General features: G+C 41.2%; 1 protein-coding gene across 1 annotated transcript in view; it reads right to left on the bottom strand.

Annotated features, from left to right (window-relative positions):
- Window positions 1-8,149: 8,149 nt before the first annotated feature.
- Window positions 8,150-26,543, bottom strand: part of GALNT9 (polypeptide N-acetylgalactosaminyltransferase 9) — a 796,816-nt gene continuing 778,422 nt past the window's right edge. Inside the window, exons 10-11 of the mRNA XM_078667888.1 lie at window positions 17,999-18,166; window positions 8,150-9,810 (exon numbers count right to left, since the gene is read on the bottom strand). Coding sequence (XP_078524014.1) covers window positions 9,664-9,810; window positions 17,999-18,166 — 315 coding nt within the window. The 3' untranslated portion in view covers window positions 8,150-9,663. The remainder of the gene's footprint in view (window positions 9,811-17,998; window positions 18,167-26,543) is intronic.

Below are 26,543 nucleotides of genomic sequence, written 5' to 3' on the forward strand. Positions count from 1 at the left end.
CATAGATCAGAAATTGCATTGCAGTTACCGACCAGAAGCCTCAGGAATTGTGGAGCAGATCAATGGCACGATCAAAGCCAGAATTGCAAAAGTGTGTTCCTCAACGACCCTGAGTTGGCCTGACGCCCTGCCATTGGTCCTCATGAGCCTTCGTAGTACCCCAGACAGAAGAACGGGGTTGTCACCACATGAGGTGTTAATGGGGAGAGCAATGAGGCTGCCATCTGTCCCAACTACTGCACTGTTAAATATCACAGATGATATGATCCTGGACTATTGTAAGGGGCTGTCTGACGCCATTCATTCTGTGTCCCTTCAGGTGCAGGCTGCCGAGGTTCCATCGTGCCAGGGCCCGTGCCATGACCTGTACCCTGGGGACTGGGTCCTGGTGAAAAAACATGTGAGAAGAAGCTGCTTGGATGTTCGTTGGCGTGGGCCCTTCCAGATCATCCTGATCGCGAATACGGCTGTGAAGGTGGGAGGCCTGCCCAATTGGATCCACGCGTCACATACGCGAAGGGTTCCAGCACCTCGGGAAGAAACAGCTCCTCTCTCGGATAGACGTCCAGCAGAGGACCGAGAAGCCATAGAGGGGGCTAGCCAAGCTGTAGAGGTGCCAGCGGAAGCAGGGAACGAGTCTGACCAAGCTGAGGACGGTCAGTACAACAGCGAAACAGACGACGCTACAGAAGGAGAAAGTAGCTGGGAGTACGAGTCAGACACTGACAGGTCTGACAGAGAGCGAGAACAGACAAGAAGGAGAAGGAGTAGAAGGGCACGTGGAGAAGCTAATTGGCCGCAAAGAAGGAGCTCTAGCCTGAGGTCAACTCCAGAGATAACCCTTCCTCCAATATCAGAAGACTCAGACCCGGAAGAAGGTGCTCAGGGCGCTGAAGCACCGGACCGAAGAAGGTCAAGAAGAGTGCGTGTGCCAAGCAGAAGATACTCCACCCCTGAGTGGACATATCTGGCGACAAATGTCTTTGAAACAGGAGACAGGGAGGATTCGAGCGGTGGTGGTGTCCAGTTCTGAGCCCATCGTCACCGTGGAAATACGACTGTTGGTACCCGGAGTCGAACAAGAAGGGTCACTAACATTCATGCTCCCCAGACCTCCCCGCCTCAGCAAGTTAAAACACATGTTTCTCTCAGAATTGCAATTCCCCGACTTTGGTACAACGATAACAGCCCATGAAGAGCACAATCTTCGTTTGGAAATACTGAACTTTGCTATCGAAGCTGCAGGCACAAACCTGATAGTAGATGCTTAAAGGACTTTGTAAATAAAGCAAGGAGAAAAAAGAAGATTACCTAGCGCCCAGGAAGCAGAGAATATTAGGGAACTTCCCTTGAGTTGATGGAGAAGGGCTAGGGTTGTCTTTATTGAACTGTTAAAGGACTTTTTTGCGAAGAAGGTTGTCAGCTTCCAGTTGTGTGGATTCTAAAGACAAAAGGATTAAAAAGAGACTGTAAAGGACCGAGAAGAAAAGAACTTTGTGCCAAGATAAGAGAGAGCTATATTGTCTGACGAAATGGAAGCCGGCACCCAGAACCGCAGAGCTAAATGTATAATAGGTACACTAATAGTAGGAGTGATAATATTAATAGCTTTAGTGGTAACAATTTCTTATGTAAAGGGACATGAGGAAGAGGCGAAGGTAACTGATGTGAAATCTGTAGAAACGCTTACACCCACTGTTGCTGGTGAGAAAAGGGAAAACACTCAAGAGAAAGCGTTATTAGCTGCAGAAGCCCGCAGGTTACACGTAGATGAGTCCCAAGGAGACTTTAGGTCAAATGCTTATGCTAAACTCTTATATGAATACGTGGATGCCATGGAGGTTAAGGACTGTTACGTCTGCATGCAGTTGCCGGCGTCTGTAGATGAAGGCATTAGATATCATCACCTCCCGCTGACATATGGCATTACATGTAGCTTATTGCTTAGTATATTTTATGAGAGAGATAGTTTTGAATACTATTTCTCCAACTATGATTCAGTGTTGCCAGAAGTCCCAAATTATAAGCAGATGAACAAATGGGACTACTGGAAGAGTGAAGACAGACTGGCCAAGTTCTTCATTCCTTGGATTACCTTAGATACTTCACATGCCCGTAGAAATAACCTGACATGCAAAGTGTCAGAAGTCGAGAAGAAGTTCATAGGGCAGGTGGATGATCGTTACAGGAGACAAAAGATTTTGAAAAAATCAGGACAATGGAAAACAGATTGGACCGAGGAAGAGAAGGCACACAAGAGAAAGGGTAGTAGTGGTCCAATAGCTTTAGATAAGACGCAGAAAGGAAAGCTATGTCTTCACCGAGCCAAAACGTATTACGAGAATGTATACGTGGGAGAAGTCAGCTGTGAACATGCTTTCAATATAGAGTACTATACTAAAGATTTCCTGAAGGGAATGCAAGTGATTCCAAATGTGTATTTTGTATGTGGAAGAAATGCCTACGTGAGACTACCTGACAACTGGTATGGATCATGTTACCTAGCAATTGTCTTCCCCAAAATATATCATGCACAAGACTTAGAGATCATCGAGGGCAAGACATCATCGAGGGGAAGGAGAGATATAGGAGATGCAGAAATGGTTGGAGATGTCTTTGGAGCTATGTTCCCTCTTTTGGGACTAATCCTTAATGATGTTAAAATTAGACGACTGGCAACAGTCGTCGACAGGTTGTCTGCCAGCACTGCTCAGTCCTTAATGCTGGTAGAAGGAGAGATGCAATCGATAAGGGCTATGGTTCTTCAGAACCGTCTTGCGTTAGACGTCCTACTAGCAAAAGAGGGCGGAGTCTGTAAGGCTTTGAAGGTCCAGGAATGTTGTACTTACATTCCAGACAATTCAAAGCCCCTTGAGAAAGTTATTAGGAACATAACTGATATTCACAAGGAGATCGAAGACTTGAGTAGAGAAAATGTCTGGGAAAAGGTGGGCCACGGAATGAGTGAAGTTGGAGGGTGGATCTCCACCTTAGGCAAAAGCTTTGTGTGGTATATGCTAAAACCTATCATCATAATATTGATCTGTGGGATCATATTGTGGGGATTGGTGAGGGTATTCAAATGGTACAGAGCAAGAAGGTCAGAAAGGGCCCAAAGAGAGCAGCTGCAGAGATTGGCTGCCATACAAGATAATCAGTACAGGAGTCTGAGGGCTCTGGAAACGCAGAGACAAGTTATGCTAGCAATAACTGCAGTTTAAATGTTAGTGATGACCCCGAGAGGTCATCAAAGGGGGGAACTGAGAGAGCGCAAACTGACCTAAATGTATGAGTGCATCACACTTACCCGTAGTAAGCACAAATCATGAGGAGAAATGCCATGAGTGCTAGTAGTATCTGCAATTATATTCTGAATGTATAGCTAAAGTAGAGATTTAAGTAGAAGTGGAACTAATACAGAAATGTGTGACTATATGATTTTATTAGATGTGATTATTCCTGAATCCATGTCGTGTAGCTGTTAAAATGTAAGATGGCATGTGGTTAAACGCAGAACGTGGTAGGCCTCAGGGCCAGAGCTAGAAGGGAAGGGGAAGGTGTTTCTTTCCACGACATAGATTGAACTAATGTTTTGGTCATTGCATTAATGGGCCATGATTTATGGATGTGTTTACTGAATAATAGAATAAGAGTATTAACATGCTTTAATTAAATGAAGAAGTTGAATGCTATAATCATTATGAGAAATGTTGCGAACCTTTTTGGAAGTCTATGAGAGTTGGGTTCTTGGCTGCAGATGTCTGTCTGCAAGAGAGAAGGGAGGATCCGATTATAAATAATATGAATAGAGGTCTGTTCAGTAGACGGCCCAGACATGGAGGAGGGTTCCGGAATGTTTAAGGGGTATCAGCGGGCCGGAGAAGAGTCTGAGAAGCAAGGTCAACTCCAACGTATGAGGCCCAATACAAAGCAGCATGGAAAAAGCCAGAAGCTACACCACGTGAGGGGCGTCTCACGAGGGGCGTCTCAAATGTTGTTGACTGTTTTGTATTAGGGACAGCACCCCTGGGTGGAGTTAGAGCAGATGCCTGAGGACCCTTTAGAGAGCGGATGGGTAGGCAGAGAGGGGTCATGACTGGAGAACTATAGGTTTTCACCAAGAGACTAAGAGTGAGTGACTTCCCTTGGGGGTCATTCACTGCTGACACCTTTTGTTAGGTTGAGACTTGGTTAAGTAGGGATACCATCTAGAGCAGGGTAGGGACAGCCTAACCTGTGTGTTTTCCTCCAACTTAAATGAAGGAGAGATCTCAATATGCGTCAATGTTGATAGCTTTATTATTCTTAGAACTTGTGCTGGTAATTTCCGTTGCTCGTCTGAGGGCTTTCAGAGAGCACATGTATGTAGTTGGACCTGTGTATCTCGTGAATCTCATTCTGAGATGCCTGTATTTGCAGCTTATCCTAATCTTACAATAAACTTTTGAAAGCTAGAAGTTGTTTGTGATCTTTTGGAGCGGAGTCCTTTATTGGGTGAACTAACTTGGTAAGAGAGGCACTTTCTTCCTTCAATGACAGGCAACAAAGGTTCAGTCGACCAGATCGAGGTTTAGATCAATAGTGATAAGGTATCGATCAAAATCTCGCCCTTCCAGATGTTTTCTGTGGGATCAGGTTTCTCATTTGCCATAACTCTTACCAGATGACAGATTGGCTATACTCTTTAAGTACATTAACTTAACAATATCCTCATGCTGTAATAAAAATGGTATAGAGGTTGAAATATATAAACATTACAGTCCTCTGTAGGCTTGCATTTAAGTCCCAGATTCTTTCAAAATATTTTTTTCTTTTACGGTTGACGCTCCCTAAATTCTTTCATTTGAAGAAACAGTCTGGCGCTGGTTGGATTTGTTTTTCTTTCCCAGGAACAGATCCAAGCTTTTTAGGTCTACCCACACAGCACATGTGCTGTGGGACATATTGTTTACTGTTCAGTGGAGAGGTGTGGTGCAGCGGCCAGGGCAGCTGACTTTGGAGCACAGGGTTCACTGTTCGATCCCCGGTTGCAGCTCAGCTCAGCACCATGTGACTGTGGGCAATAGCTCACTTAATTTCCACAACAGCCCCCAGTGCCTTGAGACCCATAAGGGTGAGAAGTTTGTGCTTTACAAATACGGATTTCAGTGGGCTTACATCCCACCCACAGCATACCACTGGGTGTTACTCTCACTTGCTATTTTTCAATTGCTTGGACCCTGTAGGCTTCCCTTCCTTTCTTGTTACCTTCTCTCTGGAGCATGGACCAAGTACATGTGTTCTTCCCTGTCTTTGTTCTTCCCCTTCATTTTACAACACACTATTTCTTTTATTTTATAAGCGTTTTGTCATTATTCCTGGATGTGCGATGTTCTTTACCACTTTTAACATAGGCATACAGCTTCCTATTTATATTGCTTATATCCTATCTGCGGTCTCTATTGACGCTTTAGTTACTTACACCCACAGCTGTACTTCTCTACGCCACTCCACTCGACGCCACTGCACTCTATGCCACTCAATCTGAGGCACTCCACTTTATGCCACTTCACTCTATGCCACTTCACTCTATGCCACTCACTCTATGCCACTCCACTCTATGCCACTCCACTCTATGCCACTCCACTCTATGCCACTCCACTCTACTCCATTTCACTCTATGCCACTCCACTCTATGCCACTCCACTATATGCCACTCCACTCTATGCCACTCCACTCTACTCCATTTCACTCTATGCCACTCTACTCTATGCCACTCCACTCTATGCCACTCCACTCTATGCCACTCCACTCTACTCCATTTCACTCTATGCCACTCCACTCTATGCCACTCCACTCTATGCCACTCCACTCTATGCCACTCCACTCTACTCCATTTCACTCTATGCCACTCCACTATATGCCACTCCACTCTATGCCACTCTGCTTAATGCCATTCCATACCACGCCACTATATTCTATGGCACTCTACTGTACCCTCCTCTACTCAACTCTATCCTGTACCACTCTATTCTGAGCCACTCTGTTCTGTGCAGCACTCTACTGTGCACCACACTGCTAACTTTTAGCCATGCTGAACAGCAGCCACCCTGTGTAAAACATGGCTAATAGACATTGGCAAAGCCAGCAAATCTCGCACAGGCGAGACCTGTTGGCTTTGCCAATGCTTGTTTTAGGAGGGTCTGGCCTCCGATATTAGCTACCAGACTGTGCTGATGCAGCGGAATGCTTTTTTTTTTGATTTACTACTTCAATATGAGCACCCACCATCTTGGTGTGGTAAATTTGACATATAATAAAAATGATGTGTTTGTGCACATAATCCATGAATATGGTTGCCACCTTTGCAAAAGAAAAATACTGGTAATTTGTTGCAGTTTTAAGAATCTGCATAGGCCTGGTAATGATACTAAATCGTGCTATTAATACAATTGAATGTATTAAATTGTCACATCACTTTTCTGTCTGTATTTACTTTATTTAATAGTCAAGGATCATTACGCAGCTATTGAACAAATGGTGTTTTCCATTTATATTTTCTGTTTGAAGAATGTACAGATAAGGGTTAAAAATTAAGGATAGAAGGAACTCGCGGAGTTTCACTCCACAGAATTCTGCAGAGTTAAATGAAAACTCTGCAAGATTCTACGGAGTTCCGCAAACAGACGGAAATCGCATGTCGCACCGCTCTTGCTGATTTTTCGCTCTGTGAGACTTGTTCGAAGCTGCAACAGCGTGAATGACACAAGACGGCTCTCCAAAGGGCACTGCTCCTTTGCTGACACTAGACTTAGGGCCAGATGTAGGAGCCCAAATACCGGTCGGTAACGGCCGATTTCGGCCGTTACCGACCGGTATTTGGGTTTTCAGATGTAGGGGGCTGAAAATTACAGAATCTGTATATTTACTGAATCGGTAAAATTACCGATTCGGTAAATTACAGATTCGGTAAATATACCGATTCTGTAATTCCAAATGTAGGTGGCACAGTTTACAGTGCCACAGGCCCTTAAGAGTCGGAATTTTACCACACAATCCTATTGTGTGGTAAAATACAGAATTCAGGTGTGCATGCACATCTGTGCATGCACACCTGTGTAATGTGACACACAGACATGCCCTTAGGGCATGTATGTGTGCCACATGTAACACAAGCCTGTACTTGGGGTGCTAGAGGGTGTCAAAGTGACACCCCCTGCACCCTTGCAGGATTCAGTATTTACCGATTCGGTAAATACCAAATCGGTATTGCCCATTGATTCCTATGTGCTTCAAGGCCCATAGGAATCAATGGGCAATACCGATTCGGTATTTACCGAATCGGTAAATACCGAATCTTACAGATTCGGTATTCCAGATTTCGGAATTACCTACATCTGCCCCCTTCCCATTTACAGACTCTTAAATACCGAATCGGTAAAATTCGGTATTTAAGAGTCTGTAAATGGGAATTACCTACATCTGCCCCTAGATCTCCTACTCGAATGGCAGCGTTCTCACCATGAACGGCCGCGACCACCCGCATTCAGAAAATCTTGCTGGGTGCCCTCCTAGAGCCTGAAAATCACGCTCTGGGACGCTAATTCTCGCTCGCCAACTTACTGTTGACAAGCGGTGTGCAGAAAAAAAACATGGTTGGCAGAATTTGGCCAGAACACAGCATTGAGTAGCAAACCTTCTCCAAATCCATCGGCAGAGTGGAATTTTTCACCTACCACTATTAAAAATACAGGCTATAGTTGGTTTTTTTGCGTATTTTTGTACCAGCTGGGACATACCGATGGTGCCGGTAGAAAACCGGCCATGTGGCAACCCTATTCATAAAGCTGCTGCCAACTATTTCAATCTTTTTTTATTTTTGCTGATGCTGTTAAGCATGCAGTAAGCATTGGCAAAGCCAAGAGAATGACCATCATATTTCAATGGTAAGAACTTTTGGATTTTCCAGTGCTTGTTTTTTATAGTGTTTTCCCTTAAAAACTCCTTTCAGTCAAATACAAAAATAGCTGAATTGAGCACATTTCTTAAACAAATTAAATTCAGGTTTAAACATGTTTTATCTATGGCAACACAGACACAAGAGGCATGACATAAAGACATTTATATTAAAAAAGTGAGAGCACATAAAAAATAGAGTAAATTGTTCTATTGTCTGGTATTCTTTTAATTAAAAAGAAAATGAAACTTAAATACTTTATGAAATAATATCATCCTCTGTATTTGTTTTCACCTGCACTGCATTCGCCCCAGTGTGAATTTCATGAGACCCAAACGCGGGACAATAATATTGCGTTGCTTGCTCAGGTATGAAATATTTATTACATAAAAATGAAACAGGAAGTGAGATTCCGCTCTGGCACCGAAAGCCGTATTCTATACATCTCCGCGTCTGCCTTCACCCGGCACCGTTTGATGGCGGGGGCCAGGGGAGTGTTCAATTCGAAAGGGAGGAACAGAAAGTGGGAGGGGCAAGGAATGCATACCAATGAACCAGTTACTCCTCTATTTTTCATTGACATTGACAAAGTGCCTACACCAGTGTGGTCTCATTTTATACCTGCGGGTCAATATTTAAAACCTTAATTGTAATATATTTTCTCATCCTTATGGCCTAAAGAAGCTTCACAATTCAGAGCACCTCCTAGAACCTATAAATAACAAACTAAATAAATAAATAAATATATAATTAAATAAATATATAGATCAATAAAATAACTTATTTGAGATTTTTTTTTAAAGTCAAGGGTGGGCGTGGAGATTCAGCACGCTCTGCACCCTCTGGTGGTGAATTCACTCAACACTTGGAAGGGAGTGTTGGGTTGTGATTAACAGTAAGTGTCATTGTTTAAAGAGGGCACACCAGCACGTCTCCGCGTGAGTTGAACACCTTAGCAGGGAGCACCTAAGCGTCTCAATCCACTATGTCTCGCAATGGTGCGTTACTGGCTACCGACTCCTGAGCCTTTGTCTCTGCCACAAGAACAGTGTCAAACAAAATCCACTTTGTGCCAAACATGTCAGCTTGGCTCATGCATAAGTTTAGTGTCACCCAACCGAGCGAGAAGCAATCACAGAGTCCAGCGAATGTTGCCTCAAATGGCCGTATTCTAAATAGTCTCATGATGCCCGGGAACCTTAGAGACACCCAGGCTGATTACCAGATAGACACCGTGGACCAATATGCCACGTTGACAGCTCTGCGTTGACTAAAATCAGTCCAACATGCTACAAAGACGGGTGTGTGGTTGTCTCCTTTAGGAAGTACATTATAAAGGCACGTTTTACGTCATCCTGCTGCCAAGTGCACACCAGTTATTATTACTTTATAAAGCTGAGTAAAGTAAGAGACGCCGGGGAGAGGATTTCGTCCATGGAGGCTGTAGAGGGCTAGAGTGAGTTTCCATCCTCTGGTACACCTGTGGTTGACTACCCTAACTCTCCCATATGTCCAAAGGGATGCTTTTTGGATGAATAGAACAACCAAACATTCTTTGACTTTTCCTGCTCACAGTGGCTCATATGAAGGTCAGCTTGGTGGTCCCCATATAGCCTCCGGGTGGTCCTTTTCCCCATGCCGTGCACCCAATGGGCCACCACGGGCAGGGAATGCGGCCCTGATCCTGTGTCCAACGACAAAGCATCCAGTGCTGTGGTCCTCGACAGTCAGTGCCGCGTGGGTTTGATCATGTTTCTGATCATCCACTTCTGTCCTGAGCACCTCTGCACCACCAGCCGCAGCCCGAAATTGGCATCCTTGGACATCTCCACTTCCAGACACCTCCCAGTGTCCCTGCTCACAATCGGGCTATTCTGTATTCGATAAAACAACAAGAAAACAGTATTAGAGAAGTGTTGTAGCACCACAAGATATTTTGTTCTAGCACAGCATTGTCTAACGTTGACCAACAAGGGTTGACTTCCATGGCATAATCTCCGAATACCCACATGAGCTAAATTTTCCTATAATGGGCCTGATACACAAAGGTATTTGTTCACCTAAATTGAGCCTAGATGCACATCAAGGGAATAGAGAATTTGGTCAAAATTTGGTAATACAATCAGAATATTACATTTTTAAGAGACAGTCCCCAAATGCCCATCAAACACGTCTTGGAATGCATGAAAAATGATGCAATTAACACGCTCAAAGATGTATGGGAAACGGAACAATGTTTGAACATGAAAAAATGTCTAGGCCTCTGTAACATCACAATTGGAATACTTGTCAGTGGAGCTCAACCTACCACTTACACATTAACAAAAGTCGCTATGGATCTTTCAGTCTCCACCTAGGAATTCAAAATGAGGCAATATAAAATGATATCATAAGAGAATTTAAGATCCGGAGACTGTGTGATAGGTTTGTAATCGATTAACTCATTTTGGTGGACATCTTTGACATTCTAAGTGTGATTAGAACTGAAATAGTGCCTGGTACATGGAGCTGGAATTGTGTGATGCCTGGTCGAAATCATTTGACTTCAAATAAAAAGTTGTGTGCCTTTAGGAGTTTAGAAATAACATGAAAATTGCCCCTTTGACACTGGACACTGGACTTTCCCCTTGAACATTGACAACTGGCTAAAAGACATGAATAAGCTGGCAATGTGAGGAGATGCAGCAAGTTTGAAGGTTTATTGTCACTCCTCCTGAAAATGTATCAATACATTGTTTTTGTTTCCCAATGTAAGGGCATATTAACCCGTTTACCGCAGCGGCAATTCCGCCACGGTGCGGGGCGTTCCATTGAGTGGGCGGGGCCGCGTCAGCCAAAGGACGTGGGCAGCACTACCGAGGTAGTGCTCACAACGGCCGTTGGCCGACGGGTGCGCTTACAGGGTTAAACATTTGGTGGATGAGATTCTCTGCGAAAAGGGGGGGAGATATCTTGTCCTGTGCCACAGTCAGTAATGCACTTATAATACATGGGATTCTGTGATCCCTGTAAAAATGCCTGTCTCTAATTTCTTTATAATCGACAACTTGTGATGCACCCGATCACCGATTATAATGAGAAGACGTCAGAACGCTGGCTATTATTAGCTATTACAGTCGCGTTCTCATGTCACTGTCTGCTACCAGAGCTAGCAGCCAAGTTGAAAGGCATGTCAGGTCACTGAGCATAATTGAAGCAGCTGTTTAAAGCACTGAAAACAGAACATTGCTTTTCTTTCTTTTGCCCAATTTTAATAGCTTACAATGAGAGATGTTTCTTTTTTGAACTCCTTAGAAAAGGTAGAATCTTTCTGCATGTTTCTATACATTTTGAGCCGGTGCAGCTTTTATTTTATTTTTTAAAACTGACTTGTATTTTTAAAATTTCGTTGCAATAAATATCTAACAGGTTCTTGATGTGTTAAATTTTGCACTAGAGGCTTTATTTGTATTCTTCATGTTTGCAAACATGCTCACTTATTAATATGGAAGAGCTACGCACTACATTTTTAAGTTGTTTGTGGGAAAGGTAATGGTGTGACCATGTATTATATATAGGCTGTCCTGTTTTCAGTTTCTATTTTTGGTAAATTCTGGTGGGGTTTTTTCAGTGTTTTCAATATCTTAAAAAACAGTTGTTATCAGTGGTAACACATTTTCACGCCACTAAAAACAACAGAAAAAGTGTTTATGGAACGTTTTGTTTTTATCATTGTTTGCTTTCTGCACTGAAAGAACATGGTATATAGACATTGTATGTATAGTGTATATGAGGTCCAAAGAGAATTTTGCAAACTAATCTTATTATAGTACACCATACAATACTTCTTCAGTGAGTCTTTGGTCATGTGCGCTCGCGCTTTCCTTCCCATGTAAACTTCAGTGAAAAGGCCCTCTCAGCATTCATAGCCCCTTGGGCTGAGAACCGTCAGCTAAAGGGTACAGTTGGGATGACTCTTTCTTTGATGCCACATAAAGCACGAAATGATAAATATTTGCGTTTTAGTTCCTGGGCATAAGAAAACAGTGCACCAGAATGGACTAAAAAGTCAATAGTATCCCTCATTAATTCTGAAGATTGTAAAGATGCTTTCAGCATACCATCTAACAAGTGGCAAGGATATCCTACAGGGAATCACTTCAGCTCGGGTATCAATTTTGACAGGTCATCACACAAATTTTTTATATACATAGCTGAATCACTACAAATACAAACAATATTACTCCAATCTTTGTTGAACTTGGAAAGAACCTTTTTTGCAGAGCATAACAAGTGACACTGCGTTCCATGTTTTCCAAAAGTCTGATGTCACGTTTTCACCACTATCCCAGATGCTTGGTGATATATATACTTGTCACTATACCTTGCATTTAATGTTTAAAGCCTGAGGTGTTGGCAATTCACCTACTATCAATACTGACCCACTAGAAACTATGGTCTGATGTATTAGGGGTTTTTACCCATTCTCCGTGGGCAAATGTGATGACACATATTAGGAAGGTTTTTTATGAAACTAGCCATTTTACCGATCAGTGAAAGAATATAATGCAAAATATCAAATGTGAGTTTGATATGTCCCGATTCTCTACAGTTTATAAAATAATTAAACTAAACCTAAAACGTGAAACTAAACCCTGCATCTTTAGACCAAAGGCCATAAAACTGAAAAAAGTAAAAGGAAGAAGAAACAATATTTTAGTGTCATCCCTAAAGAACAAAACTCAAGCAGAATAATGTTAGCCAGTCTTTCTTACTGCTAGCTTGTATAACAAAGTTACATTTTATTGACCCCTTCAGTAAGAACAAAATGACTCTTTCACTTTCTTTTTCCTTTGTTTGAATGGCATTTAGTTTGTGGTTGTGCAGGTGTTTTTTCAGTGTTTATATGTTTTCACCGGTGAGGGCTATTTTTCTTTCAGTGGGGTTTTATCAGTTATTATAGGTTTAAACCTAAAACCCCACAGGCTAATTATATAGTACAAAATACCTTCTGGTGTACGTGATAAGGATTTTGCAAGTCACCTCAGAGTTTCGTAACCTTACAAAGGAACTCAGACTTCAGCCTTGTTTCTCTATATGATTATAGAACTCTGTGACTCGCAATATCTTTATAATGTACGGTAGGGTATACTTTATCCCATATATAATACGCCGGACTGGACATCTTCTATATATGTGACAGAATATCCCATCCGCCAAGCACTAAATAAGGTCCTTAATCTATTGAACTAAAAAGTATTGTTTAAACAAAACATGCACAAATAACTCCATTTATAAATGTAAACCAGGGGTCTCTACCCTTTTCCATAATAGGAGCTATGTATGACGAATATAAATCACCCTAAGCTAATAACATTATTAATATTGCAATAATGACAGCATCAAATAAGATCACATTAGTGCACTCCATGCATGATCACCAGCAGTGATCTAATTTGTGCATCAGGCAAGGTTGCCAGCAGGAATGTGAAAAAAATCCTTTACATGGGTAATACAGAACAGCCATATCTGCAATTTGCCCAGCACAAAGATAATAATATTTTAAATATGTCTAACCAACACTTGATATTTAAAGCTGATATTTAATTGATCAAGAGTATTGTGCAAATTCAGCCATTTTTCTCCAAAAATCAATATATGAGGTATGTAAATACACACATTTTCGTCTTGAATACACACACTCAATTCTGGAACACAGAGGCCAATTCAACCAAGCAGAAGCCTTTAATGCAGTGTACTGAATGCACTTAGGAGGCTACTAACAGGTCTAAACTGATGTTTAGTGTTTACAAATTTGAATTTACACTCATGAATGAATTTGACCACATTAATATTATACCACTGTGGTGTAATATTACATATGAGCAAATTTTCCAGGAGCACGTTATGGGAATTTAACGGCAACCATGCCTGGGTTGGTGTGAACGCACACTAACTTGAATGTTTGTCGGCATCCACAAATGTTTGGTAGGCACATGAGCATCCTGGATTGGGAGGGAGATCTACTCCTGTCATTGGCAGGAGTACAACCATACAGGGAATCTGGGCAATGAACAGCCTCAAAATTAGGGTTAGGGGTTTAAGAGAAGGGCTTTTCTATTAGAAAAAATATTTTCCATGTGGAAAATATTTTGGTGGCACATTTACACATTCATAAAAAATACAGTTGGTGCATTTATACACGTGAGGTGCTTTCACATACAAAATCAATGCCGCAAACATTTCACGAACTGCTCGTGAGAACTTGCAACTGTTGCAACTGAGTCATAGGATCTGTGTGATTTCACTGGTGGTGGGAAATGAACTCTAGAGCAAGGTGAAAGTTATAGTAGCAAATCCAGGCTGTCTTTTGTGAAATTGGCCAATAAGTATCTAAATAGGAAGCAAATATGCAGAATGTGATCATCCTGAAAATCTATCATTGCTCTGACCCCTTTTGCACCAACGGTGGCCAGTCGTGTTCTAGCTTCAAGGCATATATTAGGGGAGCCTTCAGACAAATCATACTCAAAACAGAACAGACAAAAGCAAAATAGTGCCACAAACACTAAGGAGCAAGGTGGCATGGAAAGTGTGGTCAATGCATCTGATAACTGCTTTGGTTACACAACATGACAAGCCACGAGCAGAGCAGAAGGGATGTCTGGGTGCGCAGGGATGGGAAACAACCTTTACAATGCAGTCATTACATCGCACTACCTTTACATAGCAGTCATTACATCGCAACATCCTGTACATCGCATGTCATTACAACGCAGCCATTACATTGCATGTCACTACAACGCATGTCATTACAATGTCATTACAATGCATGTAACTACAACGCAGGCATTACATCGCAAGTCATTACAACGCATACCATTACAACGCATAGTACACTTACACAATCCAACACTTACCCTACTATTGTACTCACTGGAGTTAGAATAGTCATTTGTACCACTACACTATCCAAGACAAACCCTACTGTTGCACTCACTGGAGTTATAATAGTAATTTTTAACCCTACACTATCCAACACTTACCCTACTATTGCACTCACTGGAGTAAGAATAGTAATTATTACCCCTATACTATCCAACACTTACCTTAAATGCAATGTAAAGGTATGCATTGTAATGGTATGCGTTGTAAAGGTATAATGCGATGTAATGGAATGCGTTGTAAAGGTAGTTTCTGAAAATGCGATGTAATGGCATGCTATGTAAAAGAATGTGTTGTAAAGGATGTTGCGATGTAAAAACTGCGTTGTAAAGCATGCATTGTAAATGTATGCGTTGTAACATCATACATTCCGCAGGGATATGCACACCTAGGAAACAAAAGGAGGCGATGTCCTGCTCTGCAAATCGCTGATGAGGCCTTGTCTGGATTATTCTGTACACTTCTGGGGGTGTTATCAGAAGTACCAAATCCAGTTCAAGAGGTTAAATCTATAGTTTGAGACTATCATCCCTTTTTTATGTCTCTTCCGGAGTATTGAGCTCTTCTCAGGAGAATCATCTGGCACATTGAACCCTGTTTTGGAAACCAACCACTGAGTATTTTGTTCTGCTCCAGAGGCCTCATCAAGTATACCGTGCCCCACTCTGGAGGCTACCTCTGGAGAATAGTGTTCATTACAGTCATATCTGAGGTGCTATGTCCTGATCCTATACCAAAATTAAATTAAAAAGTAATGTTCTGGAGTTTACATCTAGGTTATTGCATCAAATTATTTGGGCATACGGCTAGAGTATTGTCTTATTCTGGGGGTCCCATTAAGAGAATTGCGCACAGTTCTGGAGGCTTCATGTGGAGTATGGTGTCCTCTTCTGACAGTAATAGCTGCAGAACTGTACCTGATTATTGACACCATCTTTAGACTGTCTGTCTAGAGTATTGTGTGGAGTCATGGTGCTTATTTGGAAATGTGTTTCTGTTCTGAAGACCACATCTAGAGTATTGTGTTCAGTTCTGGAAGCCGCATCTCCAGGTATGACAGAGTGATAGACTAGAGATAGCCTCGTAGTGGAGAAAATCTGGAGATACCTTAGAATTTGATATTTTTTGGTACAACGTCAGAAGGCACTTGAGCATATGTCAGCAAATTCGTTTTGAGCATTAACTTGTTTTTTTTCCTTTAAAGAATTTGTTATTGGCATTTTAATCTCCTAAAGATGACGTCATATCGCATCTTAAAAAGAAAAAAGTGTGAGTATTTGAATTTCCAATGACTATAGACCTTTCCAAGCAGGTCTTTACATTGGTAATAGTTCATATAGCTATATGGCACGATAAATAGCCCTTTTCTTTTACAGAGGGGGAGGAATGCAAACATCACATCAATATAATGAATGCACATTCAAGTAAAATTAAGATGCCAGAGGTATAACAGGGAATATAAAACAAAAAAAGGAAAAGAAAAAATAACAATATTTCCAACAAACCAGAATGTAGTGGAACAGATAGACATTAAACAGTCGGTTAAAAGCAATCAGCGTCTAATCGCCACCTCAGAACTGCAGTGGATGGGGATCACCAGTTCGTCTGGGTGTGAGTGCTGGGGGATGAAGGTGGAAAGGTTTCCTCTTGGTGGCATAGCGAGTGTCCCACATATCTCATAGATTACCCTTTATGAAATAGGCCTGGCAAATTCATCCTCACTCAGCTTCTCATCTGCACAGTGTGTAACTCTTATGTCATTGTAGGTGGATCCCGGATCTTCTCAATAACTTTCCCCTTCCTTAGTCTACCAGTTCCCTGTCTATTTCATCTTCAAATGGGTCACTACTTTCCTCAAGATCTACCTCCTGTCCAATCTCAGGGTGTTCCCATGCCACCACTACTTCTGTCCAAAGATCTGCTATAGGGAGAGTACCAACCCCTATGGCCTCCTCTCTAGGCAATGCCCTCGCCCATTGGGTAACATCCTCCCTCCATTTTTGGATCCAAGGCCCTCCAGTTGACTTCCAGGTCATAGCAATTTGTCTTTTTGCCAGCACTAAGGCCAGGTAAATAAATTGTGAGCCCCTTTTTGGGGAGCGGTTCTGGGAACAGGCCCAGTATGCACACCTCCAGAGTGCATGTGAGAGAACGGCCAAACGCCGTCTCCAGGACCATTACTACTTCAGTCCAATAGGATCGTATTGTGGGGCAATGCCATATCATGTGGGCTAAATCAGTGTCTAAGTGACTACACTGAGGGAAGGAAGGAGCATGGCTTGCCACTGCTTATACCACTTGGAGTTTATGCAGAGTCATGTTGGTCATGTGTATAGAATTTAAATAGGTGTATTTCAGCATGGTATTTCTGGAGTTCTTTCTGGGGGAGGTTAGGATGTTTTGCCATTCTGCGTCTAATAGTGCCCATTCCAAGACTCTTTCCAATCAGCCCATCATAGTCAGTAAATGGAGATGTACCATCACTGCCAGGGACCAATAAAACCAGGTCACCAGGTGTTTTTGTGCATAAACATCTTAAAGGTATTTGGATATCTCCAGATTTGGCCCAAAGCAAACATTAATGAATGCGGTACAAGAAGCATGTCTGGTGTCACTATGTCATGCTTGTAGTGTCTTCCAAATTGCACCAGAGGAAATATTTGTGAATCTGGCTTACAGCAAGCAATGGTTTACCCATAAAATAGTTTCCTGTGCTTCTAAATACTGCAGGCCTGTACATTTATACTATGGAAAATCAGAGTCCTCAGATGTGCTAAATACATTATTTCAGACCAGATCAAGGTCTTATCACCTCTCTGGCCTTGGCACAGGAATGATGGTGGACAATCTGCTGCTTCTTCGATACCTTAGTTGTATGTCAGACTATTGCACACAAACATATTGTGTTACAAAAATATTGTAGCCTGAATATTGGTTACCAAAACATTGTGTAGGCAAGTACATACAGGTAAGCATACATTTACTGTTCTAAACTTTACAACTATGCACCATGAAGTATAGTAAAACTATACTCTATATTCTTGTCTTCCCTGTTTTTGTAGCCGTTATCCTGCTATGACATTTTTGTTGCATGATATTAGGAATCAAAATTCGTGCAGTATACCAACACCCCGTTACCTGTGTAAAATCCCAGAGCCTTTGGGTAGGTCTCAAGACGTCCTCACACTTTTTCAGTGTTGGGGTCCTTCCTTTCCCTTCATCGACGAGGCATTTAGTGTCTGGAAGGAAGGCTGTTGATCCCAGGGGGCCTAACTGCAGGAGGCCTTCCGAGCTGTAGCGAACAAGCTGGGGAGAAAGAAGCAGAATGGTTAAGACTCCATGGATCCCAAAACAAAGAGTCTGCAGGATGAAGACCACTCATGCGTGGCTTTTGGAAAACAAAATACTTGGGAGTGTATACATTTGGGGAGGGGGCATATTTACCATTCTAATTCCATTTTAACACACATTGGGGAACATTTTTACGAGTGAGTGGTGGTTATTTTCTTCTTCTAACTCCAATCTAGCAAACATTTTGGAAAATGCAAACATTGGGGATTGGGGCATGGAGGACAGATGTACTATGTATTCACAATAAAGGCTCCTGAAAAAAACAATTTTCATGCCTAGAGGGTAGAGAGGATATTGGGTCGGAGTAACACCTCCTACTAAATTATACAATACCACGACTAATTACTCCAACTGACCAGATGATGGTCATTCAGAAAGCACTTAAGAGGGAGGACGTGAAGAATGAAGTGTGAGGGAGTTCGTGTTACTTCACCAGTAGGTGAGCAAGGAAGCAATTCCTATTTGTTTAGTTACTCTCACACACCCTAGTGGTGTCATGCTTCATCACCGGGTGACCCCAACGCCCCCCTCCACACCCAAAGAAAAGGGCCCGGTGTGAAGGGGGACCCGCTCCAGGCACACAATGTCCACTTTTTAAAAAAACGTCCATAGCTCCAATACAACAATCACTCATTTTGCCTGGTAGATCTTAAGGAGTATCTCAGGGGGCCTTTTCCCCAACTTTTTTGCAAAATTGGCCACTGCAGCAGTCGACTTCATAAAAAGAAGACGCCTATTGATGACGGCCTGGCTCAAGAACCAGTGCAATCAAATAAAATACCTAAATACGTGAACATTTTAGTGGATTCTACCCTACTTCCCCCAAGGGGTAGGCTCCTACATTTCTGTCTCCCTTTGCCACAAGTTATGGCATATGTTTTTAGCGTTCAGTTTTAGGCCCAAATTCTCCATAAAAATGGTATAAGAAGTGATGGCTTTTTGTAGGCCCATCAGAGTGCGGGCCATCAGTACTGCGTTGTTTGCGTAGAGGAGGAAGACTATTGGGCGCTTATGAATATACAGTGGGTCCCTCGCCTTTTCAACCAATTCTTGTTCCAAGGTGTTTGCATAAAGGGTAAACAAGAATGGCGCCAGGACACAGCCCTGTCTAACCCCCTCTCGACTTTAAATGACGCAGTACATTTCCCTTTGGTTCCATATCGAACCTTAGCAGTCACTTCGCTATACAATTGTCGCAGAAACTGAACCAGTAGTGGATCCACCTTCACTTCCACCAGAATTTCCCATAATTTACTGTGTATAACACAGTATAAAGCGGTTGTGAGGTCTACGAAAGTCAAATAAAATTTCCCTACTTTAGCCTGGGTAAATTTCCCTTTTAAAATGCTAAGATTAAGAACCTGCTCTGTAGTTCCCAGTCCATGCCTGAAACCATATTGCACATCCGTTAAAATATTAGTTGCCTCTGCCCAAGTTTGAAGTCAGTTTAAAACAATCCTTCCTGCTAACTTCATCAGAGCGTCTAATAAAGATATTGGCAGGATTTTCCCGATCCCCCTTCTTAAAAATGGGTACGATTATTGACTCCGACCACGTCTTAATAAAGCCCTCCACACAACAGGCTTGAAGAACCCGTGTTAGTAGAGGAGCCCAGATTGGAAAATTTGATTTAAACAAATCGATTGCCACCCCGTCTGGACCGGGGGCCTTTCCACTCTTACTTGCAATTATCGCCCCAATGACCTCCTCATGTGTAAATTGGAGATTGATAAATGAAAAAGCATGGGTACTGTTTCCCTTTCAGTATCTTTCTGTGAATTATAGACATCAGAGAAAAAATCAACCCATTTCTTCTCATCTATTGCAGCCTCTACCAACGGATTGTTAGACTTACTAAAGAACAGTGCATTCACTGCCCCCCAGAAAGAGGTACTATCTTTACTCAGGGAGCCTTCATGAAGGTTAACCCATGCATTCTCTATTAACTCCTTTCTTTGTATTCTCCGTGCTTGATTGTATACATTCCTGCTCTCTCTAATTTCCTCCTAGTCCTTCACTGTTTCATGAAGAGCCACCTTTAGCTTCATTTAAGCTCTAGTACAGTTGGTATCAAACCAGCCCTGACTACAAGTACATGTACCTTTTCTTTCCACCCTAAGCAGATTTTGAATAACTGATGTTATTTGAGAAAATGCTACTAATGTATCTTCATGTGGGGTATTTTCCTCCAAACATGTTAAGATTGGATTATAGGCCTTGGTTACAGTTTGTTTATTTAATTCCTTTAGGTTACAGCTAGACCATCGCAAGGTGTATCCATTTAATTTTCCCAGTGATATATTCTGGGTCCAAGCTATTTGGTGATTGTTTTGTTGCTCTAACATAGTTGGAAATGTAATACTTATGCTTAATGGTAAATGATCACTTAATACATAAGTAGCATAACAATTAGGGCTGATTATAAAATCTATTGTTGATTCTAGTCCCCTACCAATAAAAGTATGCTCGAGGTCCACTCTAGGAGAACATAGACAGTTAGCAAAACCAAGGTCATGTGAGAATAAAGTCCCCCCAGTCAGAATGCAAAAAATGAATCAGAGGGTCATTATCTTCTAATGTTAGTCCACATTTGCCCGCCCCACCTAGAGGACATAAACCTATATTAAAATCACCTCCCCAGATGGTAATCACATCACGGTCCCTAACATCCTTTATTTTCACCATATCTTGATTAAGCATCTTCAAGATTACCCTGAGTTGCTCTTTTGGTGCTTTATTGTAGAAGTTAATCAAAGTACATTTGCAATCTATGTGAATCAGGACTATTTGATAATAAACTTCAGATGTTATCATTTTAACCTTAAGTACTTTAACCAGATTAATAACATAAATACAAATTCCTCCATTAGGTCTTCCATGAGAATGGACTGCTGGAATATGGTATGTCTTAAATCCATTTATATGAATTTCATCTAGCGCCCAAGTTTCTTGTACACACAAGATGTTACATTTTTCGATAAAATCCACCCAGACGTAATTATTGTTTATCACGCAAACCTGCGATATTCCAAAAAAAGTATTCTCAAAGAGACGCTCTTAGATAATGCTGGACTCGGGACAGATTCTGTCTGGCACATGGGTTCTAAAATATCCTGTGCAGCTCTACTAAGTTTACTTTCCCGACCAGTGTACCACTAGTTGTACATCTTGACCCAGAAACTTGATGACCACTACAGTGAGGTACCCTCTGTTCGATAATTGGTACAATAACCTGCTCAATCAAGTAGGGGGTCACAGGTAATCTGTGTATTTACTCCTCTTTTTAGCACACTCTGCTTTGATTCATTAGGTAGTCAATTAATCTCGTCCAATGTTTGAAGGGGCGCAAATCTATTCAAGACCTCTAGACTATAAGTTGGGTAATCAAACCGCTGTGTAAACGAATAATTTTCAATTTGCCTTGTGCTGTGCTTGGGCTGATAAAAAAAAGCCCAGCAGTAGAACATTAATACCAGTGTGGGAGATATTTTTGTCCCAGGCTCTACTTAGAATTGGGATCGGGTTCCAAATGTAAGGACAACGCAGTCTCCTTGGAAAGTTTTCCTGCAGTTTCCAGCCCACCCGATTCTCATAACCATCATAAATTCTTTAAACATAACATTGGCCAATCCTATCCTCCTCCCCAGCCAATGTAAGCCTTTGTTCCGCAACAAGACCCAGGATTCGTTTTCCCCTGGGCAAGGAGGAAGAACGTTAGCCAAAATTACAATGAATGGTGTGGCGGCTGGAGGTAGATTTAAATTTTGTGGGCCAGCTGTGCTTTCTATGTATATATAAGTTAATTAATTGAATTATTATGTATTCTTGTTTAATGACTACCCATGCAATCCACTAATAAATCTAACATCCCCGCAAAAAAAGAACATAATTGTAAAATTAGGAAAAACACAAACAAATATTCAGAAATATCAAATATTATACTTTTAAAATATTAAGAAATTGAAATAATCAATATACACTTAAAAAACACTAACAACTAAACCGCAAAACTTCTCAAAACACATACAAAATAATAAAACTATTTTCTAAAGCAATATACACAGTTTTATATTTTAAAATTAATTAAAAGAATAAGACATTTCAAATTAAACAATGTGCATAGTACACAGCTAATTCTTTTACTCCATCTATAAATATATTTTTTATAAACTACAACCCACCCAAAAAATCCACATCCTGACCTGAAATTCACATTTATTAAATGTATTAAGAATGTAAAAATAAAAATAGTAATTAAAACATAATAAATAATTAACACTTTAGATGTTATTCTTAACAGCTAACCACACAATCCCCAACTTAATCTAATAGTGAAGAAAAAATAATACATTACTACAAGATTTTTGAATATGTTACAAATGCATTTCACAAAAACCTATGTAATAAAAAACATAATAGAATAAATAAAAACATATATATTCTACTAAACAATACTATTAAATGATCGATATTTGTACCCACATTTTTGTAGACACTGATATTATGGTCAGATGCTATTTTAGAGTCAATGCTTAGGTGGATTACTCTCTCTCTCTTTCCTCTCACTCTCTCTCCTCACTCCCCTCCAGTACCCATAGCTCAATTTACTTGACAGCTGCATCTAACACAAGGACAGACCCAATCACACCACTGATAACAAATCTTCACAAACAAAATAGACTCCGGACAGCTATGGAAAATTTGGGACCATTTGGAAAGTCAGCCCAGACAATAAAGTCTCTGCTTTTCAATAACATAACATCCGTTTCTGACGTCTCATGATAATTCATGTCTCTTCACTTGATTCTTCAAACATGAGGCTGGAATTTAGCGGTTGTGGCCTGTCAAGTAATGAAATGCACTTAGTTTGACTTAAGTTGGGGGGCATTGAAGGAATCATTGACAACTACATTCACTGACCTCATGAATGCATAATTAATTACCACAGCTGGACAAGTATGTGCTGTGGTTTTCCTTGTACTCTCCTGTGGTCAGACTAATGTAAAGACAAACTGCCCTGAAGATTGAACATTCCTACCTCACTAGAGTCTCTTATTTCAGATTTCTGAGACACTGTTAGGTTGTCAGCTGTAGGAACTGCAGGTCTGGCTCCTGCACCAGCTATGAATTGGGAACATAACTCCTGTTGACTGAATGCCTTCATCTGAAAAAAATAGGGGCCACTAAGAAACACAATAACTCTGGTCTTAGGCACTGTATGAAATCCTGGGTGTTTACATTTACATGTCAAGGTGACAGAAACATGTAGCAAGTGGGCAGAATGAAAGGGCTAAGCAGGCATGACCAGTCATAAAAGTCTATGTTGGACAAAGTTCTAAGGGGCTTATTTATAAGGCCCGTGCGCCACTTTTGTGTCATTTTTAACATGGGAAAAGTGACGTACGGGTGGTGCAAGGGGCTTGAAAATCTGCCCTTAAGTTTCAGATCTTGGAATGGAGGATAATACACTAATAGTGCATGTCTTCACAGTTCCAAAGTAGGGAAGCTCAGAATTTGTTCAGTTTGCATGCACAATTTGTCCCAGGGGGGAAATCGTGCAGAGAAACACCCAGGGGTGCCGTAATCACCACAAAACTCAGAACCGTGATTTAGAAGTAAACAGCAATTTGTGTTTGAATCAGGAATTGCAGTGAATTCAGAGAGAGAATCCTAGTCAGTGGCAGATTTATTATGAAATACAACTCTACAGAGCTCTTGCCTTTGCAATATGTCTAGAGCTCTGTGCAGAGACATTTTACGGCATGGGCATAGTGGGCATAGCCCAGGGCCCCAGCCTTTCAGGGGGCCTCCTGATAGAGCCAGCTATGTTCTGCAGAGAGTCTTGCCCTGATGATCTTGAATAATTCTTAAACAGATTGTTTTGAATACCAGTATTCCCTTAATTTATGTTTAATGCAGGTGATGTGCGAGAGTCTATTACAGACATCTGGCAGAGAGAAGTTTCAAGCAACATCTATTAAAAAAATGTTCTCTTAGATCAAAGCAGAACCTTGCATATGAGAAGTGGGAGAGTGTCACAGAGATTATTTACAGTAATATTAGTGAGCTGCTGCTGTGTTACAATATTGAAAACACACATCACTATCCCTGAATATTAGATGTAGACACATTTAGAATTGTGCCTGTGCCCTGTCAGTGGCCTTGGCAAAGAGAGCATGAAAGAGCTGAAACTGGATCATAACTTCAAAACTGTCCCTAACGGGGTTCCCCGAAATACCTTTGGCCCAGGGCCCCCAAAATCATTAACCCCTTCGCTGCTTCTGACGGCCAATGGCCGTTGCGTGCACTACCTTCCCAGTGCTGTGCACGTCTGTTGTCCGTCACAGCCCTGCCCACTGCGCTAAACTGCGGCACCACAGCGGAATTGCCGCTGCGGTTAAGCAGCTAAGATGTCCCAAGCTGCAGGGCTGCAAACAATAATGTCTTTATGGGAAAGCGTGATGCTGTTCATAGTGTCGGAAGTGCTGCCTGCAGTTACAGATTATGTCTGAGGAATTGAAGCTTGTAATTGCAGGACAAATACTACAAAAAAAGCCTGGTCCAAAAAGACACAAATTGGCAAAGCCAGCAGGGCACACCTTCACAATTAGAATGCCAAGGAAATGGCTTTGGTTGGGCTTGTTTGTAAAACATTGTTAAATGAAACAAAATATATCATAATTTTTGAGTAAAAGCAAACACATATCTTAAGGTATCTGAAAACTGCATCATTAAAGCAAGAGTCCTTCAAGGCACTATAATCTCTCCTCTCCTTTTCAACATCGACATGAAATTCTTACCAAAACTCATCAATGTTTTTGAATTCAGCTACTATAACTACCCAGACATGCACATAGACTTCTGAAATTGGAAAGCCCCAAGAACATTGGAACCTCAAAAATCTTTAGTTGCCTCAGGACCATTGACCAGTGGATTACATCGAGCCACGTCAAATTGAACGTATCTAAAATTGAAATACTCATGTGCAGTGACTGGAAAACTCATGACCTTCTCTGCGCCCGGCCTTACAATCTGGGACCACCGGCAAACATATCCAAGGAGGTAAGACACCTTGTAGTTACCATGGACTCCAAGCTCTCCGTGAATGCACAAGTGGATAAGCTATCCAGATCAACCTTTCTTACCATGAAAACGCTATGACACATCTAGACGTTGCCCACAAGGTCCAACCAACAATCTGTCTTTTTCTATCATCACTAGATTAGTCTAATGGTATGTATCTCAGTGCACCTTCATCAACCAGGAGAAGATTACAAAAAATTCAGACCCTTGCTGCCAGACTACTACTACATGTAATTCTACAAGCCCATACCTCCCCCACCTTAAGAGCGCTCCACTGCTTACCAGTTATCAAAAGATCCTCTTTCAAGCTGCTTTGTATCACCCACAAGTCAACAAGTGGCAAAGGACAACTTTTTATCAGAAAGAAAATGACAAAATACATCCAAGAAAGAAACCTGTGCTCTGGACTGGCACACCATATCAAAATCCCAGCATAGAAGGAAAACAAATCATGGGCGGGGCATCTTCCACTGTACACGTGGCTAAAAAATGCTTTTTTAAATAATCACAAATAAAGTCTACTGAGAACCATTCCAACTTCAGAAGACTACTCAAGACCTGGCTCTTTCCTATATTATTACAATACTCACAACACAATATTCTAAAGCAATAATGTGCAGATGATTTAAAAACATATATCAACCTCTGCTATGTATATAACAATGCATGCATGTTTATGTATATAACAATGCATGCATGTTTATACCTTAAAAATCTACGTATATATGCCTTGTAATGTGTGTTTACGGATGTATATGTATATGGGTCTATAATTTGTATGGTGCTGCATCGTTATGTGTATGTATATGTGAATGCAATTCACATATTGAAAACAATACTGTTTAAAAATGAAATTTAGCTTCTTCCCACATTTATTTCTTGGTGTTCTACAGGTGTCAAAGCGCAGAGATACTCCACTGAGAGTTGATTCCAGCGCTATACAAACCAATAAATAAAATAAATGCATATGCATATATATGTGTGTATGCATATGTATCAATGTTTACATTGTAATAATATGTTATGTATATGGAAATATATGAATAATTATGCATTGCGTATATATGTGTATCTGTTGTTGTGTGTCTATGCATGTGTGCATCCATATGGGTTTAGGCTTCTTATAGGGATGAAGCTATATATGTGTTGTTTGTATGTATATGCATGCATGTGTATATATGAATATGCATCTATATATGCTGATGTGTGTGTGAACACATATATATTTTTTTAATGTATGTACAGGACA

This window comes from Lissotriton helveticus, chromosome 11 (genome assembly GCF_964261635.1).
Source record: "Lissotriton helveticus chromosome 11, aLisHel1.1, whole genome shotgun sequence".
Lineage (NCBI taxonomy): Eukaryota > Metazoa > Chordata > Amphibia > Caudata > Salamandridae > Lissotriton > Lissotriton helveticus.